The 21,757-nt window shown below is 36.2% G+C and overlaps 1 protein-coding gene across 2 annotated transcripts in view; it reads right to left on the reverse strand.

Annotated features, from left to right (window-relative positions):
* The window catches only part of LOC129258032 (low-density lipoprotein receptor-related protein 2-like), a 57,476-nt gene extending 45,750 nt beyond the window's left edge, over nt 1-11,726 (reverse strand). For both annotated transcript variants that reach the window (XR_010293215.1, XM_064097760.1), the window contains exons 1-7: nt 10,869-11,726; nt 8,854-8,970; nt 5,321-5,587; nt 4,271-4,424; nt 3,648-3,788; nt 2,959-3,076; nt 211-358 (exon numbers count right to left, since the gene is read on the reverse strand). Coding sequence is in view for 1 of the 2 variants with exons in the window: in XM_064097760.1 (XP_063953830.1) it covers nt 211-358; nt 2,959-3,076; nt 3,648-3,788; nt 4,271-4,424; nt 5,321-5,477 (718 nt within the window). In the remaining variant the exon portion in view is untranslated. The remainder of the gene's footprint in view (nt 1-210; nt 359-2,958; nt 3,077-3,647; nt 3,789-4,270; nt 4,425-5,320; nt 5,588-8,853; nt 8,971-10,868) is intronic.
* Nucleotides 11,727-21,757: the final 10,031 nt, after the last annotated feature.

Consider the following 21,757-nt stretch of genomic DNA (forward strand, 5'->3'; position numbering starts at 1 on the left):
GAGCTTTGCATAAAAATATATATGTTTTGTGAAAAATAAGCGAAACTTTGAAATACCATAGCTTTCTTGATTTACAACCGATTTTGATGAAATTTTTGGCGTTATACTTGTTTGATTTTCTCTATTGATTCACATCAACAATGTCTTGGGGTGGACGTAACCTCTAAAGACATGCTACCTATTAAAGAGGGAACAATGAATGATTCTTACTGTGTATTATATGTTGCCTGGTGTCGGCGTACATTGTAATTCCATACACTGCCTCTCTCATTGGTAATTCCCTGACTGCTTTTCCAGTCTCCTTGTTGCTTACGTATATACCCTGGTTTTGTTTAAGCTCGGTCCACATAATGTAATCCTACAAACATAAAAAAAAATCGGTCAGCTATATGGTTTCCATAAATTTAACTGGCACGAGTGGCCTACCCTAATAATCTCAGAAGATACCTTCATCCATGTGAGTGTATATGGGTCTTGTTTATCTACAGTGTATGTATTTGTGTGTGACAGTGATCAAATTCTATTAAAGGTCAAGTCCACCTCAAAAAATGTTGATTTGAATCAATAGAGAAAAATCAGACAAGCACAATGCTGAAAATTTCATCAAAATCAGATGTAAAATAAGAAAGTTATGACATTTTAAAGTTTCACTTATTTTTAACAAAATAGTTATATGAACGAGCCAGTTACTTCCAAATGAGAGAGTCGATGATGTCACTCACTCACTATGTTGTTGTTTTTTGTTTGAAATATACAATATTTCAATTTTTACGAATTTCACGATAAGGATCTCCTTGCCTGAAGCACAAAATGTTAAAATAATGGGATTCCACGTGTCACTTCATTTCACATGACAATGACGAGAAAATAAAAATATTTCATGTAATAAAATACAAAAGAAATAGTGAGTGAGTGATGTCATCAGTTCCTCATTTGCATACCGACCGAGATGTGCATATAACTGTTTTGTGAAATGAAGCGAAAGTTTATAATGCCATAACTTTCTTATTTTACATCTGATTTTGATGAAATTTTCAGTGCTATGCTTGTTGAATTTTTCTCTTTTTATTCATATCAAGTTTTTGTTGGGGTGGACTTGTCCTTTAAATAAAAAAGATGGTTTACTACAAAATTATGCATTGCAGCAAAAGGCTGGATAAAAATATGAGTAGGCCTACAATTCATTATGGATATATCCAGTAGGCCGTAAACAAAATACTTAAATTACATGTATGAAGTCACTATGTAAAGTGTAAAATAATTTCTGATGATAATACAAGGAAATACATTGAATTGGGTATTGAATGTGAAGTAATCAATTCATAATCACTAAAGGGCACATACTCGCCGCCTTCGTCTGAAGGTGCATGTGAACAAAACCCAATTCAGTCTAATTTATAAACATTATGGCCCAAATTCACAAAGGTGGTTTTGAAAACCCACGGTTGAGTTCATGGTTTATGCAGATTTCCTGTATAAATTAGGCTTAATTTAGCGCGTATCTGGCGCGTGTATAAAATATGTCCAATGCTGATGCGTGCATTTGTCACATTGCGCCAAATTGACGCCTGTTACCATGGTTAGATATGCTATTTTATTCACGAGTCCACTGTTTTTATTTATGAGTCCACTCTTCAAACAGTGGACTCATGAATAAAATAGCGTATCTAACCATGGTAACAGGCGTCAATTTATACACGCGCCCGATACGCGGTAAATTAGGCGTATTTTATTCATGAAATCTGCATAAACCATGGACTCAACCGTGGGTTTTCAAAACCACCTTTGTGAATTCGGGCCTATAGGTTTCGATATTAATTTTTTTTTATCGTGTATACATAAGTTCAGTGCTGTTTATTCAGATTCGAGGGGAATATTCATCCAATATATTTTTGTCAATGAAAATCACATTAAAAAAACAAGAATAAAGGCCTCGAATCTCGACATTACAGTCTACATTGTACTCGTAGATCATTTGTGTTTACATTAATGTTTTAGCTATTTCTTTTGATTGGGACTACGGCTTATGAATCGTCTTGCCCAAACCACAAAATAAGGTTAAAAATGTCTTCTTTTTTTAAATGAAACATTAGTGGTAGTAATTTTTGATACGGAGCAATATTGAAACTTGATTTTTAAAAATGAAATTTTCTATTTTGTTTGTTCATTTCGCCATCGGTAATTCTATTCTATTAATCTCTTTAACCCTAACCTACATTTACCTGGGCTATTTTGCGAGCTATGTGGGGGGGGGGGCATTATCGCCCCCCCCCCCCTCGTCTCTGCCAAGGATTGCGCTATCGCGACGAACAATTGCAAGAAGGCAGAGAATGGCAAAATCTAGGCGGTTACATTGGTAAAATATACCAAATTCATTGATTAAATTTATGCTAATTTACTCACAGAATCATAAGGGTTTTTTTTAGTCTGATATGGCTATTTTGGTGAAAATAATCTTTAAAGTATTCCTAAAATTTGCAGATTAAATAAATTCCGGTACCAAAATCGATAAGTATTTTGTTATTTTCAATATCTTGTGTATTTTTTCTTTTTTTCGTATTTCATTTTTTTTTTCTCTCTCTTTACAAAACTTTGTCCGTGACATAATTTCTGCCATATAAAGCATCTAATCGAATGACTTTTGTTTATGAAAATAATTTTCTTTGTACATGAAATCTCGTTTTAAACCAATTTCTAGTTTGATTATGCACTTCCATAATGTTGCGTAATTTTAACTGGGCACCCGGGTGTCACAAATTCGGCATCTTATTGTAATGATATTGCTTTTTTGTACGACCCCTTCGTAAACTAGCCTAATAGCGAAACAGGATTTTTATTGTCAATAAAGAAAAAAAGAAACGGAATCAAAATGTCACTCTCTACAATCAAACCCTCTAACAGCTTGACAATGCATGCCTGATGTTGCTCGAATAGCGTTTATTTTTTTCTTTTCCATACCTTGTAAATGGTAAGATCGAAAAATAACGAGTTTGTCTTGGTAAGAACGTGTTTCATTTCTCCACCGTCGTAATTAACACTGATGATAGCTCCTCGATTGACAACACCAACGTATAGTCTAGAATTACAAAGAATCAAAGTAAAATTGGAAGAAAAAAATATCTTACCTCTCGCAAACAAAATATCAGTGTTAAGTAAAGGATACAGGGATTCCCCCCAGAGCCACCATATTTTAGCTCATCTATTTCATGAGACAATATAATTTGCAGCAAAATTTGACACTATTTAACAAACAAACATGAGTAACATTCTTCTGGCGATAAAAAAAAGACTTGATATAAAGTCCAAACTTTTTTTTACTTGGAAAAACATTTTTGACAAAGTTGCGATGTGGAACTAATGAAGACTTGTGATGGCAAGTTGCATATAGCATTGTGTTTTGTTATGCTCATTTCTGCCTCCTGTGAAATCACAAGAGGTAAAAATAAAAGATTGGTGTTTAAGGAAACGGGACATACGGGCATACTAAGTCTATGCTAAAATGAAATGAAATAAGCTGAAATCATATGATGCCGATTTAAAGCAAACATGTATTGATTTGGTGAAATAAAGACTCATACCCATTAACAGAAGATATTATGCATTTGCATGTCAAGGGACCTATATTTAATATAGGCAATAAAATTCACCTTTGTTCTTCATAATCAATTACAAGGCCACTCATGTGAAGTGCGCATTGAGAGTGGCTTATGATTTCAATCCTTTGTGTACCGTCTAAAGAGGCTCGTTCAATCTGACAAGGCGGTCCGAATTCTGTCCAAAACATTACTCTGAATCAAGAAAAAATCACTAAAGATGAGTTCCTTAAAATATCAACAATTGAATTCATTCAGAAAAAAAGTGTGGTGAGATTTGAAAAATATAATTGCTTTCTAGATGACCGAAACAGCGGGTAATTACATACAATATTAAATGCATGTATGAATGAAATTAAATTCTCAGAATGAAATTAAATTCACACAATGTTTGCAAAGTTTTCTGCGTACAGGGTTATTTGATATAAATTGTGAGGGTAATGATGAACCTCTACAAAAACAAATGCAGGATATACCCTAAAAACAAGTTGTGCTCTTCATAAAAAGTGTATTAGCCCAGACCGCCAAGATCTTGGTTGGCATAGCAATATTTATTTCAGTGCATAGATATTATCTATTCGATGTCGAAAAGACGCGTGCCTAAGCCCTCATTATGCCAATATTTTCTATTCTATACAAAACATATAGAGGACGTAAATAAGTTAAGGAAAACCTACTTTTCGGCAGGATCGATGACAATGCTTCTTGGTCTGAGAATCTTATCTTTAAGAAGAGTTGTTCTATACGATCCGTCGTAGCGAGATACTTCAATAGTTCCCCTATGATTATCCGTCCAGTACAGGTGTTTTGTCAACCAGTCAACAGCCATTCCTTAGAGGAAAATGATTGATTACAACAATTGTGTAAATACAAGTATGATAATGTTAAGTCAGTTGATGTTTCTTTGTAATGAATTTCGCGTCCAAAATGAAGATAGCCAGATATTGCAGACACATTGAAAGGGATACCCTGTATAAAGAAGACCAAATAAATAAATAAAATAAAACAAAATAACGAAAGATTCGTTGAAAATACAACAAAAAGATTAATTTTAATCAATATAATTTATGTACTAATTCATTTAGAGGGTAAAACAACCGCTCTTCCCCGGGTACAAGAATTAACTTCATCAGTTCGAATTCTGAAATGCATAAGTACTTCCAAATATTGCCAAACAAAAGTGTTAATTGTTAACAACATGAACAAAAAAACAGGCTGTCAACTGCATGGGAATCCAAAATGGAAGATAGTTGAATAATATGCCTTTAGCCCCTAGGGGCCAGTCAAATGTATTGCTGTACACAAGCGTGGCCAAATTATTTCCAAACACCACGCTAAACTAGTTTTTCTCAGTGTGCAAAATAACCCCCTAAACAAGTTTTTCGCGGGCATTTTTTTTTACCTATTTTAGCCCCTAAACAAGTTGTCGCCAGAATATGACCCCGGGGAAAAAGCTAGGGGGGAAACATACCCTTAACTTGTTTGGCTAGTCTTAAAAAAAAAACTTTGGAAAAAAAATCCCTAAATACGTTTGACCCTGCGATTGACCATTGACCAGTCTTTCAAAACTACTCCTTTAAAAAAAAAAATCGGTGTTTTTTCATCCCCCCCCCCCCCCGGGCCTTTAGCTAATGATTTTCTTTGGCATGAAATCTAAATGGCCATATTATCACCTCATATGTTACCATATACATTAATGAAATTTGCGAAGGCTTGAATTACATTACCTTCGACTGAGCTGGTTGCTCCCGTAATGTAGCGGACAGTCGAGCCAAACCTCAAGCTCGCCATCGCTATCGCTTTAGTTGCGACATCACTATAGAACACCAAACCATCTTCCAGATCGACGGCGAGAGCAACGGCATGATTGCGGTTAGTTAACATGTTGGTTATATTGTAGTTATCAGTGATGGGAAAGTCGGGAAAATTACTTGGATATCTGGAAAGCTTTGTCCGAGAGGCAACAAATAGTTGGGGTGGACTGATGGCTCGTTCTGAAAATAAAAGAATTATATTAAATCAAACCTTCCGGGAAGAACACAATGTCCAAGAGTGTGTTACACAGTATGGAACATAATGTTAAATTATTTTCACACATTGTAATTTGATTTTTTTTTCGGTGTGAATCGCATTTTACATCCTCTAGTATGAAAGCACTGTGTCATCCCTATTACATATTATACACTTATACAATATCCATATAATATTCTCTCCTATTTCTCAAATATCACCTAGTTCAATTATTGGAAATATCCGAAAAGATCTTTTGTCTGGTTGTGCAATATTTTCTTCTGTATGGCTTCCTTATCGTTCTTTTAGTGAATAATACAAAGAGTTGAACCGCACATACACATTTTTTTTAAACGACATTAACAATATATCATATTCTGAATAATAATTATCATACTAAGATCATTTTTCAAGAAATGATTTAAGCAATAATAGTAATGATAATAGTAGCAATCATGATGATGGTAATCAGGCGCGTAGTCAGGGGGGCCGTGGGGGCGGCCGCCCCCCCCCCCCCAAAAAAAAAAAAAAGCCCCCAAAAGAAAAAAAAAGAGGAAAAGGAGAAAAAGAAAAAGCGAAAGGAGAAATGGGAAGAAAGGTATAGCTTTGTTGATTTTCCTTCTTTTTTGTCAAAATAATAAAAACCTAAACGAAACGTTGATCTTCTCTCTTCACACAAAATTTTGTTTCCGCGCTCCGCGCGGGAAATGTAGCGAAAGCGCCTTTCCCTTTTTTTCCCCTCATCTTTTTGTACTCCGTTTTTCCCCTTCCCTGCTGTGGATATCGTATCTTCTTACCAGAAGTTATAAATTATATATGGGTGTATAAGAGTATTGTATTGATTGTATTAACACAAAATGTCGGCTTTTCTGTTCGGAGCGGGAAAACATCTTTTTAATCGAGTTATAGTCTAAGAGATGCCAAAATTGTAACAGGTTAAAGTTTTAGAGATATTTCTAAAATTCAGAGCTTCAACGCCATTCGCGGGAAGGAATAGGGCCTATAATCTTTCCTGCATATACTCGTCTTCTACTCTGTTTTGCGACTTGAGTTAACTTGAGTTTTATGAAATTTAAATCAAATCTGATGTGACCAAGGTAGGCATTGTTATGTTGGATTCCTCAATCTTTTCCCATTTTTTCGACAACAGTTTTCTTTTAATTACAGCAAGTCAATTGAATTCGAGTTAATAAGGGTACTAGAGATGCAGTAAACGTCGTCTTCTTTTTATTTGAATTTGACAAGATGTCAAAATCTAAGCGCTTTGAGGGGAATAAATATTTCATCCGTGCATAATATATACATCTTCTACTCTGTTTTGCGACTTTAGTTAACTTCAGTTAACGAAATTTAAATCATATCAGATCTGACCAAGGTATGCATTTTATACCACTTCTGTTCTTAATTTTTATAAAACGTTTACGGTTTTTCGGAGGAATGATTTCAAATTCTTCAATCTTATTTCAATTCTTCAAGCTCATAATTTCTTTTGAAAACATTTGTTTTTAATCACAGAAATTCAATTGAATTCGAGTTGATAAAAAGACTAGAGACACAACAGACGCCTTCTTTTGATTTGAGTTTGATGAGATATAAAAAACGCGGGATGGGGAACCTTCCCCTTCCCTGCACCCCCCCCCCCCCCCTATAGAAAGGCGTGCTTTGCGCGCTCTGTAAGTGTTGGCACCTTTGGTTGGCTTGCTTCGCGTGCACTTACCGCCCCCTCCCAAATTAAATCCTGGCTACGCGGTTGATGGTAAAGATTAATTCATAAAGCGCATAATAGACGTGAGTCTCTCTATGTCCTTTACAGAGTAAGATGATGGCATACGTAAACGGTTTTTTTTTCACAAAGCTGAACTGGCTACTCTGCATAAAGATTTCCAATAGATTAATAAATAAATAAATAAATAAATAAATAAATAAATAAATACATGAATAAATAAATAAATAAATAAATAAATAAATAAATAAATAAATAAATAAATAAATAAATAAATAAATAAATAAATAAATAAATAAATAAATAAATAAATAAATGAATGAATGAATGAATGAATGAATGAATGAATGAATGAATGAATAAATAAATAAATAAATAATAACATTTTGAAAGAATTACGAAACTAATCTTAAAGGCAGAAGATACAAATATAAAGTGGTTTGTGAACACCACCACAAAATGTACTCCTTCATGCTGAGTGTTGAATGTAGACAACATTAAAAGTCGGGTGAGCCCCGAGAAACAAACTTCACTGAATGTGATATGTTATCACCTGATTTCAACATGGCAAAAAAAAAAAAAAAATAGTCGTCCTCAAAAGGTTAATAATGTGGTTAGTGGGTATTTTGGTAATGTATGGATGGGAGTGTGTGTATGTGTGTGTATAGACTATGTTTTTTAATTGTGTATAGTGCATGTATTTTTTTAAGGAGGTGTGGGAAATGCGGAACTAAACAAAGAACGTCACTGGGCTAAAAAATGACACTATTTAGGGTCCCTCTGAAATCTGTGGCCTTTACTAACAAATATTTTCCTGCCATGGTTGACATTTTTCCTGGCTTTTTAGCCTAAGCCTGCCTAATTGTATTGAAATATTTGGCCTCGTCCTAAAGTCGACCCTTCAGGCCATAACCTTAACCTTATTCACGGATGGTCAGTGTTGGCCTTAATTGTCCTCGGATGATCCGGCCTTGACTTCTTGTTAAAAAGATTTGGCCGTGCTCCATGAAGGCGAAATCCCAGTAGACCCCCGGAGTAGAGCTATGAAATTGATATTTTAGGTAATCTGAATGTAATGAAAAATTGTTTTTTACGATTGTCATAAGGCCGTCATCTACAAAATATCATGATTTAGAGAGAACCACTTTTATAAAATAAAAAAAAGGAGTAAATACGAACTGATAGTTCAGTGAGGAAATCACAAGAAGTACTTTTCTTCTTGGTGTGTGATAGAGGCCTCAGTAGCTGACAATCAAGCTGACACATCACCTGATTTTACATTAAAGTCAATTATAACTCAAAATGATTCCAATTACCTGTGGACATTCTTTGTTGTATTTAAAACTTTCTTCATAACAACACTTCTTTGTTATCGGAGCATGGGGTTTTTGAGTCAGCAACGGAATCGCTTTCCGATGGGGAATTTGACACCTGCCTTTGTTCAAGCGTAGGTCCATGGTTCAAGTCGCCGCTTGTCGCTCTGGTTGCGCTCAAGGAATTGCGAGGAAGTGCAGTAGTAATACCTACCTTCTCGACATGTTCTTCCATCTGGGGCCAATAGTCTTCCAGTTCCACACAGACACGTAAAACCATCGGCTCCACCACCGACGCAAAGGTAGCTACATGGGTTACTGCTACAGTGAGCTTTAAAGGAAGAAAATGAATACATGACTTATCTTAAGACACACACACACACGAACTACTAATCACTCAACATCAGTCAGAACACGGTTAACTTTATAGAGGTATAGCTAAACAAGGTCGTAAGTGGTGCTTAAAGGACAAGTCCACCTCAACAAAAACTTGATTTGAATAAAAAGAGAAATATTCAACAAGCATAACACTGAAAATGTCATCAAAATCGGATGTAAAATAAGAAAGTTATGACATTTTAAAGTTTCGCTTCATTTCACAAAACAGTTATATGCACATCTCGGTTGGTATGCACATGATAGAACTGATGACATCACTCATTCACTATTTCTTTTGTATTTTATTATATGAAATATGAAATATTTTGATTTTCTCGTCATTGTCATGTGAAATGAGGTTTCATTCCTCCCTGAACACGTCGAATTCCATTATTTTAACATTTTGTGCTTCAGGCAAGGAGGTCCTAATCATCAAATTCGTAAAAATTGAAATATTGTATATTTCAAACAAAAAACAACAATATAGTGAGTGAGTGACATCATCGACTCTCTCATTTGGATGTAACTGGCTCGTTCATATAACTATTTTGTTAAAAATAAGTGAAACTTTAAAATGTCATAACTTTCTTACTTTACATCCGATTTTGATGAAATTTTCAGCATTGTGCTTGTCTGATTTTTCTCTATTGATCCAAATCAACATTTTTCTGAGGTGGACTTGACCTTTAATGCCAGCATCAAATGATCTAAGCCATGGAATATTTTTCTCAAGGCAATATAAAGAATACGAAAGTATAAGAATAGGCAACAGTGTTGTCACAAAAATATAATATACCACTGAAAGGAAAAGGTTTGATTCAATCATTCATGTTGATCGAAATTATTCAAGGTCTTTTGTAAAAACACGACTGGAAATAATAGATCGAATTACACATCTCTACACATTTCCAGTAAATGTGATTTATAACAAGTAGGATGTTAAGTTATAGAATGTAATAATTGTTCACAAATTCTGCAGTCAATAGGTAGTGTATTAAAATGGGGATTAAAAAGACAAATAACACAATATTTCGTAGTTGTTATACCATACAAGCTTGGGTTTGCTTGATTCATCCATCCTGACTTTGACCTTCGTTGTTGAATTTCCTTTAAAATCAAAATCACGTCATTAAATAATGAAACTTCAGCTGTGTTGGTTGAAAATAGCAAAATGCAAGGCTTTTGATCTCAACACAAGAAAAACCTTGTAGAGGAATACATCATTTTCTTTTTAGTTACGTGCATTCTTCCTCAGCGATGTGACCCGATTTGACCTTAGTGGCGTAATGGTCGATGATCGGGTCATAGACATTTGAGAGCGGCAAACTTTTTTCTTAACAAGGAGGGACGATGATACACTTAGCTTCCGAATGTCTATGACCTGATCATCGATCATTAAGGTCAAAACGGGTCACATCGCTAAGCAAATTTTGAATCAACGTAATTTTATCGCCCTCCGTTCTTGTTGAGAGGTTTGAAGCTCCCGACTGTCTATGACCCGTGATCGATCATTACGTCACAAAGGTCAAATCGGGTCACATCGCCGGGGAAAGGCTGTACTAAGTAGCTAAACATTTTGAGACATAATTCTCCTCTATTTTATGATCCAAACTACGACATATTTTATGAAAAAATATCATGTGGTGAAACATGTGTTTTTTGCCTCGTGATCTATAACATCCTCACATTTTGCTTTTGTGTACACTTTCTTTACATACAAAACCAGAAGCTTTATTTTATTTTTTATCGAGTTTCCATTAAACTTCCATTGTTCTGCAGGTGTATACAAACGCATTATTTCCCAGGATGGATTCGCTCTAATTGGCTCAGAATATTTAATAGATGACTTACACACTGCTGGTGGCTGTGTATCTGGTGCGTAGGTGACAATGCCATACGGTCTGTAAGGCAGATTAAGAGTGAAAAGAAACTGGCCGGTATCCTTCACGAATGCATGTAAGGTGCTGGAATTTTCTCCACTGACGTATATATAGTCCTAAAAAAACCGAAAGATTAGAAATTCACACTCTCTGCGCTATGATAAATCATACGTTGATTCAAAACTATTTCAAATAACATGAATAATCGGCAAGCACCCAAATGTTGAGCGTAATCTTATATGACGACATCACTCAGTCAGTGCGCCATATTGAACTCATATTAAACATCACAGGCCTTGTGATTTTCCGAAGACGGGTTGAATAAACTTTATTGCCGAATGATTCTTTGTCGTTAGACTTTTTTTATATTTCTTTCTAAGCAGTGTGTAAGTGATGCATACATCCCGTATTACTTCCAGCAGGATAACTATGGGGCACTTTCATTTTAATAAACGTTTCATTTCGGCACTCTTTCACAGAACTGGTTTACCTCAGAGCAGTTCTATACCCCGATCAAAGTCTATACCAACTGACAAAAAAAGCCGCTCCAAAGCATAGCATTTTCTTCTTATCGAGGAAAAAGAAGAAAGAAATCCGCTCCAAAGCTTCGCATATTTTCCGTTACGCCGTTCCGGCCGTATTGATCTGCTACAATGAGCCGCAATTTCGGAAAAGCGGCCGCAAAGCACTGTCCGACCATCGCCTCTGCGCTAGCGCACCCGGCGCCCTTGCCGCCGGGCTATAGCTGCATGCACGTATGCCCGTTCCATGGGGATGAATACGCACTCACAAGCATGGCGACCCGTTCCAAGGACCCCCGTTTTTTGTCTCGCCCGCTGCACAGACCTACTACTTTTTTGGTCGAGTGCCCCCCCCCCCAGCTAATGCCAGTGAGTATGTGGTGTATTAACGACCTTTGGCATGACTGCCCCCCCCCCCGGGGGGGGGGGCAGTCCAATGTATCGCTGTACACATGCGTGACCAAATTATTTCTAAACACCCCCTAAACGAGTTTTTCTCTGTGTGAAAAATAACCCCGGCCCTAGACAAGTTTTTCGCGGGCTTCATTTACACGTTTTGGCCCCTAAACAAATCGTCACCAGACTCATATGACCCCAAAACAAGTTTGTCTATACTTGCTTAACAATAAATTAAATAGATAAAACTATATTCAGGGGTATTACAAGCCCCCCCCCCCCCCCCCCCCCCCCCCCCTCAGTGCAGGATATGGTTAAGATACCACAATCGGGAAGAACCCACTTTTTAGAAACGAGGAGGAAAAAGCCACGGGGAAAAGGCTTGGGTGAAAACATACCCTAAATACATTAGGCTGGTCTAAAAGCTTTGGAAAAAAAAGCATACCCGAAACATGCTAAATACGTTTGATCCCCCCGTCCGATTGACCAATGCCCAGTCTTTCAAAACCATTTTTTTTTATCGGTGTTTTTGATACCCTTAACGAGTGCACGCGCGGCCCGCGTCCAAAACTGAAAAAAAACATGCCTTTAAACGCGTTTTTTGGTCACGCATGTGTATAGCAATACATTTGACTGCCCCCCCCCCCTCCGGGCTGCTTTCTCCCAGATAGAGAAGGTTGAAGCTAGTCTCATCAGTTCTTGACAAACTGACTCCCTATAAATAAAACCAACCAGGTGTCAATCCCGTTTGCCTTTGCGAAATCCTCTATCTGCTTTTTTGAGGCTTAGCTTTTCTTCTGGGTGATCTTTCCTTTTAAAGAGATGATATTTCATGATAAATTTTATCTGCTAAGCTGTATTTGTTGAAAAATGGGACATTTAAAAAAGGGCATAGCGAACTGTGTGTTGTATAACATTGTTTCTTATAAATTGCTTGTCTAAAATATCCCTTGTGTGATTTGGGCATACAATAAGACGATAAATTTGTGTAGACAAACTGATTTTTAGAGGAAATGTACCCGTTTTTATAACATAATTAGCTTTAACTTACGCAATCTCGAGGACGCAGACATTAGGGTCCAGTAACACAATGGTTAACAATTAATCATAAACTCGATTTGTAAGTATGATTTTACATTATAGTCAATAGAATCAAATCTAGAAACCTGTTCTAAAAAATCATTGCTAAGCTTTGTGTTACAGGCCCTATATATCTGCTTTATGTGTGCAAAATTCCGCGTACATTCGTAATTCCGAAGCTTCGTTGTTCCAAAGGTTCGTTATTCCGAAAGTTCGTATTTCCGAAGGTTCGTAATTTCGAAGGTTCGTTAGTCCGAAAACGAAATGAGGTTCATAATTCCGAAGGTTCGTCAGTCCGAAAACGAAATGAGGTTCATCACGGGCGTAAATCCGTGACGTCATGCTATTCAAGTGGGGGGGGGGGGGGGGTGGAACAATAAATCATCTCCCCCTGAACAGTAGGTGTGACGCAAGGATTTACGCCAATGAGGTTCATAATTCCGAAGGTTCGTCAGTCCGAAAACGAAATGAGGTTCATAATTCCAAAAGTTCGTCAGTCCGAAAACGAAATGAGGTTCGTAATTCCGAAGGTTCGTCAGTCCGAAAACGAAATGAGGTTCGTAATTCCGAAGGTTCGTCAATCCGAAAACGAAATGAGGTTCGTAATTCCGAAGGTTCGCTAATCCGAAAAAGAAATATGGTTCGTTAATCCGAAAATTAAATAAGGTTCGCATTTCCGAAAATGAAATTAATTCATTTTGGTAACAAAAACGGTGTTTTCATTACAAGATAACACGATATTATGCAATTATAGTAATAACGAACGATGATACATGTGTGTGTTGTGGCCAAAGCATACATTGCATTAAGGATAGGCGCCCTGATCAAGCAAAGGCTTAATTTCGATTTTATCTGAGCAATTGCTGCCTAAGCAAATGATTTAATGATGCAGGGGATTAAGTGTGTTGGTCGCGCGCGAGTAACCTCCAAATAATAGGATTTGTATTGGAGGGGATGTCATTTTTAACAAGAGCTTCTGCTGGTAATAAAAATAATACTAATGATGATCATAATAAAAAAACGTAATAAAGAATATAAATGTTAATAAAATTTTATTGATCGTTATCCCTAGTGTTGGCAATGTTAATGACGATAAAAATGATAACAGTTTAACATTTAATGTTCTTTTTTAAAATCATAATCCATGTAAAATTTAAAAATGGAATGCATTTCAATTCGTATCCACCGAACAGTAGGCCAATGTGTGTGTATGTGTATACCCAATTATCCATCCTTTTCATGATTCACAAGACATTAATAGAGTGTCCCTTTCACAGGTCTGAAATCCCTTTTTTTACTTATATACTTATCCCGTCCGCGATTACAAAAAACTGCTCAGAATGTCAATTTTAGGTCGGAATGCAAAAACAAATCGTGCTCGCATTGTTTAATTGTTGAATCCAGGGGCGATGGAACCGGAGGGGGGGGGGGGCAAGTGCCGCTCCCCCCAAAAGAAAATTCAAAATGGAAAATGCCCTTTTTTCAAAATGAAATGTGCCCCTTTTCAAAATGAAATACTCTTTTTAAAGTATACATTTTAGTTTTCAGGCTGGAATATTACAAATTTTCAGTTCGCGCTTCGCACTCTCAATTATTCGATTGTTGAATGTATCCTAAAGAGGTCACTAAATGCAGTCCTTAACAGGTTCCTTTTCTGGTCAGTATATTTAAGCTCGCGTTTTGTGCTCGTGTTAAATTCTTTAGTTAGATCATGGACCCTAGGGACCATGGTTTGATGCACATCTTTTTAATGATGGCAGAAACCTGCTCGGATTTTTGTATTTTCATTTCTTTTTGAAATGCCCTAAAGTTTTAGCCTGTGATTCACTCTCGCAACACCTCGCAATAATGGCATTTTAACACTAACATAATGTAATTGACCCCCAAAACGAGTTTTACAACTCCAGCTTTGATTTTTTTTTCCAAACCGCTCGCTCATTATACTCTCTCGCGAAAAATAGAGTCTAAGTATACAACTTTCCATAATCAGAAGTCACTTTAAAAAGGCTTTTCTCTACAATGACTTCACGCAGATGATAATCTCAAGGTGAAAATATCACCAAAGTGCCCATTTTGACGAATGAGTTTCATTTTTGGCTTTGCCCCCAAAACGAAAATTCGTTCGGCCGCCCTTGCCTTCCCATCCTCATAACAATTGAACAGCCACGGTGTTTCACCCCCCCCCCACACACACACACTTGCCTCTGCCTCTGCTTTCCCGCGCTTTTCATTTTTCGGATTAACGAACCTTCGGAATAAAGAACCTTATTTCCTTTTCGGATTAACGAACCTTCGGAACAACGAACCTTATTTCCTTTTCGGATTAACGAACCTTCGGAACAACGAACCTTATTTCGTTTTCGGATTAACAAACTTTCGAAACAACGAACCTTATTTCGTTTTCGGATTATCGAACCTTCGGAGCAACGAACCTTATTTCGTTTTCGGATTATCGAATCTTCGGAATAACGAACCCTGTTTTGTTTTCGGACTTACGAACCTTTGGAATAACGAACCTTCGGAATAACGCCACAAATGTTCGGCCGCCCTTGCCTTCCCATCCTCATAACAATTGAACAGCCACGGTGTTTCTTCCCCCCCCCCACACTTGCCACTGCCTCTGCTTTCCCGCGGTTTTCATTTTTCGGATTAACGAACCTTCGGAATAAAGAACCTTATTTCCTTTTCGGATTAACGAACCTTCGGAACAACGAACCTTATTTCCTTTTCGGATTAACGAACCTTCGGAACAACGAACCTTATTTCGTTTTCGGATTATCGAACCTTCGAAACAACGAACCTTATTTCGTTTTTGGATTAACGAACCTTCGAAACCACGAACCTTATTTCGTATTCGGATTATCGAACCTTCGGAGCAACGAACCTTATTTCGTTTTCGGATTATCGAATCTTCGGAATAACGAACCCTGTTTTGTTTTCGGACTTCTTGATTATTAGAGGAGATACAATATACAGAAGAGAATACCAACGATAGAATACGAGACCCACACTAATCCTGACTGACTGACTTCAAGACTTAGACGTCCATCGAGTATTAATTTAACTTCACTTCGGATCTCAACCTGATACTTCTAAATTATTTTATATTCATCGTCTCCTGATATACTCTGAATCTTCTTGTACTTCGAACTGTAGCTGAATATTGATGATTAAATACTTTGTGATTTGAACTGTATAACTTTCTGCAAAGTTTCCTCATTACGCTTCCCTTCTCATAATTACCAATCCCAACATAACACATGTACGACTGGTCGTCCTATCATAAGCCCGCGGGGCTGTAGTCTGGCAGCTAGCTGGAGATATGGTAGATTGAGACATAGATAATAAAGTGATTTTTCAAACAAATCGATTGAGTGAGAAAAATTACAGTTCATCGAAACGACATTGCATCTAATGTGGATTATTGGTGGATCTCAGTGGCGGATCCAGCTTTCGCCAATTGGGGGGGGGGGGGGGTATACGCTTATTTTTCCCGATCAGCCGCTCAAAGTTGATATTTACTTGGTTTTTAAAGGGGTAGTCCTAGCAGTCACTTGTTCGCTTTATTCTCACAAAACATAAATAAATAATAATCTCATATATAACACCTAATTGAATACTACGAGCGCGAACTATTTTTAAAAAGGATATTTCATGTATTTTGTCCTGAAAATTGAACATTCTGAGCAATGATTGTGATCGTCAACAAGATGTTTATGTAACTTAATAATCACTGCGAGCGCGAATCGCAAGCAGAAATTGGCCCGATGGGAAAACAGACCTATCTAGTAGGGACTGTTTGCAGTTACCCATGAAAATAATGCATATTTCAACAATCAAAAAACGCGAGCGCAAAGCGCGAGCTGTAAATTTTGACATTTTGACCTAAAAATTTGACATTCTATGCACTTTTGTAATCATAAACAGGATAGGTATATAAAAAAAAATTCATTCGAGCGCGAAGCGCGAGCGAAAAAATGAGATTAGACCTAATATTATTCATGTTTCGTAATTCACAAAAAGGATGACCAATTGGGTATCTTCCCTTATTAATAACGCGAGCGCGAAGCCCGAGAAGAAAATTTTTGATATTCTGATATGAAACTGGATAATTGAAGTACGTTTTAAAGAAAGAACAAACTGCGTATTTATTGTGTGCGCGTGTTTTTGAGATTTAGACCTCGAATCTGGGAATTCGAAATACAATCAATTATGCGCGAGCGCGAGCTGAAAAAAAAAATGATGCGATCTGAAGAGGGTCAATTAAGCTTTATTTCAAGCATCGTAGGAAAATTGTGAAGTGGATATGGATCATACTTCAAAAATGATGCGAGCGCGAAGCGCGAGCCGATTTTTTATAATTATTTTTAGACCAAGCACCCGGGGAAATTGCAAGGACATTTGTCGTCATAGTTATTCCATGGGAAGTAAACTGCTTAGTAAAGTCGACCATTATCCATATATTGGCGTCGAGTTAGCTTCGGATCTTTCCTGGACCGTACACATACGCCGTATGTAAATATTGTGCCATTCTAAACACAAGTATATAACTTAACATCCAATTTAAATTGAAGAAGGGGAAATCAGTCTGGAAGAGGAATAAACCAGTTTAGAGTGCCAAATTTACACTACATGGTATTCCAACCTAATAAGGTATTGTCTATGCACAGCCAGCTTTTTTCTCCTAATTTCAATAACTTTAATATCAATTACTTCTTCAAACACTTAATGAGATTGAGACATTTTTCCTTTTTGTTAGCCAGTTATTGCAGTAAGGGTTTAACATTTTTTTTTAGCAAACTCCATACACAGTTTTTTTTCGTCTTCTTTCAAGACATTCTAATCCACATTTTGTTAGTGCATTTTCATAGTCTATATAATCTGAGCCAAAGAATTATTTTGCAAACTCTTTTTTGTATTTTTTCTAAGTCCTTTACCTGTTTAGCAGTTAGTGCTCCGTTGAAAACCGGTACACAATACTCCAATATTGGACGAATATATTCAATGTAAATTTGAACAAGGTCTGACATAGGGAGTTTATATTGTTTGACAAGTCTGAACATATACAAGTTTTTGTTACACCTTTTTATAATATCTGAAATTTGTTTATCCCATTTTAAGTCTGACTGAATATAAACACCAAGTATTTTAACAGTTTCTTAATATTGCAGAGAAGTGTCACCAATATGCAATAGATTAGGTAATGGTAGATTTTTAGAAAAAAAGTAACTCTGATTACATTGCATTTATTCGGATTTAGTTTCATATGATTATCAGATGACCAGGTAACGAGTGCATTTAGATGACATTGTAATACAGGAGTTTGTATTAAACGATTTTCAACTATAGTAAGATCGTCAACATATTCAAAGTGCGGTAAAGATTCATTCTGACATGCATCAGTGAACATGATCAAAAATAATATCGGGCCTAATTTTGTGCCTTGAGCCACTCCAGCATGATTTGTATTATACGAAGACAATACGCCCTGATATTTAACATATTGTGAACGATTTTCTAAAAAAAACCAACTATCCACTTAATTATGCAAGGTCTTACGTTAAATTCAATTAATTTTCGAATCAGAATATTATGGTCAAGTCTATCGAAGGCTTTGGAAAAGTCTGTGTAAACAATAGTGGATATTGATTTAGATTTTCCACAGTTGTCCAATATACAATGCAATAATTTTACCAAATAATGGGTAGTTGATAGACCTTGTCTGTTTCCGTATTGATGAATGTCAATATATTTAGAAATATCTTCCAATAACCATTTTGTAATGAATGATTCTGCAATTTTAGCGAATTGACATGTAAGAGAAAAGGTCGATTTTTTTTTAATGTTCTGTGGTTCTGTGGTTCTGTGACTTGGGAATGGGAGCAACAACATTTTGTTTGATTTACAAATTGACTTTTAAAAAGTGCTCTGTAAAAATGTCAGTTTTATCGTGGTCTGAATACAAACATTTCTTCTTCGCGCTCGCAAAATTTGATTTGTCAGGTACCTATTATTTTCGAGTATTCCGTAAAATTCTCAAAATATCCGTGTTTAGGTTTGATTGTCAAAATGTATCAGCCAGCGCTGGAAGCTGGCATTTTGATTGGGGTGAGTTATGTATATCTCAATATTAATTATATAACAAACTACTTAAAAATTCCAATTTCATGACAGTTTATCGAAATTTTCAACTCGCGATTTGCGGTCGCAATAATTGTTAAAAATACATTAACTCATGCAATTTATTCCTAATTACAAATATGCTTGAAATGTCCAGTTGTCAGGCCAAAATATTAACAGATTTCGCGCTCTCATTCGGCTCATTATATCAATCAATAAAAAAAAAGATTTGAATTTCATAATTAGATTGTCCCCTTTTTTCAGAATGGAATATCATGGACAAGTTTCATCTCGTGCTTATGAAGTGAAATAGGAAGATAGTCATCAATTTTATATAATAAAAAAATGTTCTTAGAATGTCCCGGTTCTGTATGTCAAAACTCAAATTAAGTAATATTAATAATGAAAAAAATTATTAGTGCGATAATGATTATCCACAAATTTTCCTAAATAGTGCTTGTATATAAAGTTTAAATTAATCCTTTTCAGATCGGAATATCAGATATTCTAAGCTCGCGCTTCACTCTCGCTTTATCGATTTTCATGATAAAAATGTGTTTAGAATGCCAACATTCTAGGTCTAAATCTGAAACACGCACATGCAGCTTGTTCTCTATTTAAATCATTATCCAATTTCAGATCAGAATATCAAAGACGTTATCGATGAAGGAAGATCCGCAATTATTCAAAATTTTCATGATTTACAAAACATGAATAGAGTGTCCCGTTTGTAGGTCTAAATCTCAAAATTTTCACCTCGGGCTTCGCGCTCGAATCAATTGTTTAGTTATATATCTGTCCTGTTCACGACCAAAAAGAGTGCGTAGAATTTCTATTCTTTAGGTAGTAATGTAACAAAAATTCAGCTCGCGTTTCGCGCTCTCATCATTTGAGTGCTGAAGTATCTAACGTCTTGATGGCTATAACGGCAAGCAGTCCCTATCAGGTCCCTTTTCGATCAGATCAAAACTTGTCATAAAAATTTCTGCTCGCGCTCGCATTCAGTTGCATACACATCTTGTTCAGATTACATGAAACAAAAACAAAATAGCTCGCGCTTCGCGCTCGCACTATTCAAATAAGGCTTATGAGATTAGCCTATTATATGTTTATGTTGATTTATAGGAATAAGAAGTATAGGACTACCCCTTCAAAGAAACAAACAAAAATCAACTTCAAGCGACCGATCGGGGAAAATTTGGCTGAAAAAAATTCCGCCCCCCCCCCCCCCATATAGGCGAAGGCTGGATCCGCCCTTTTGTATGTTATATAAAATAATGGAATATTTCAATGTTCTCCTCATTCGCTGATGTGGTTTACGGTACACCATGTGGAGTATGATAGAAACAGTGGAAAGAGGAAGAAAAGGAATTGGATAGGCGAGAAAGTGGAAATTTGAGGGTAGAGTATTCTTTTCTTGAAAGTAGTCCTGAAAAGGATTGTAAACCAGAAGAGATTGATGAGTTGAGAACAGCTTGAGTAGTAGGATGGATGAGGAGTTGCTGGCTTGAGTCGGCGAGTAGAGATGATCAGTAGAAGCAGTAGAGAGACTCGACGTTTCGGGCAGGTTGACTGTCCGTCTCCTGAAGACGGACAGTCAACCTGCCCGAAACGTCGAGTCGAGTCTTCTCGCCTATCCAATTCCTTTTCTTCCTCTTTCCACTGTTTCTATAACACTCCACATGGTGTACCGTAGACCACATCAGCGATTGTACATGCCATCATGCAAACCTTCAAACAACATCATTTCTCCTCATTGTCATGAGAAACAAAGTTTTATTCCCTCCTTAAGATGTGGCATTACCACTGTTTTAACATTTTGTGGCTCAACCAAGTTGGTCCTTATTGCAAAATCTGTGAAAATTGAAACATTGTATAATTCAAACAATCAGAAACAAAAGAAATAGTGAGTGACATCATCAACTCTCTCATTTGCATATCACTGAGTTGTGCATATAACTGTTTCGTAAAAAATAAGCGAAACTTAAAAATGTTATGACTTTCTTATTTTACATCCGATTTTGATGAAATATTCAACGTTATTCTTGTTTGATTTTTCTCTATTGATTCAAATCAAAATTTTCCTGGGGTGGACTAGCTGTTTAAATAGCTATTAAGACTGCTTGTTCAGTTACCTATAAGACCTTGCGTGTAAAAAGAAAACTATTCATGATTCTTGCCAGACAATTTATTGATTTAGATGTGAAAGAAGAAGTGTATTCCCGTCTAGAGAGTCAACAATGAATAATTATAACAAAATATGTTTAATATGTTAATGGACGTTTGGTATACCATCGACTGTCCAATAAAGTTTTCTGACAAATCTAATAGTCGCATAAATATTCATGTTAAAATACTCTAACATTTGTTTAGGTTCTCCAATACTGACTTTTCAATATAAAGAGGTATGTATATAAAAAAGTTTTCTGTTTAAATGGTATCATCAACAATATATTTTGATTATTGAATTTTCTTTCCTGATACTCATTTTCAATATAAAGGGATGCTGAGTAAAGTAGTAACATTTATAATTCATTAAGAATATTATTCGACATTACCGTAAAAATTGTGAGATCAAAGAATCCCTCATTGGTAGTTGTGCTGGTTAATAGTCGTCTGTTGAAACCAAAGATATCACAAACCTCAACGCGGTTTCCAGTCAGATCAGAATCCACCCAATATACTCTATTTGTAAAGAACAAAATTATTACACTTATTCCTCCTGACAGGTCTCTAACGAAGA

Source organism: Lytechinus pictus, chromosome 3, assembly GCF_037042905.1.
Source record: "Lytechinus pictus isolate F3 Inbred chromosome 3, Lp3.0, whole genome shotgun sequence".
NCBI classification, from domain to species: domain Eukaryota; kingdom Metazoa; phylum Echinodermata; class Echinoidea; order Temnopleuroida; family Toxopneustidae; genus Lytechinus; species Lytechinus pictus.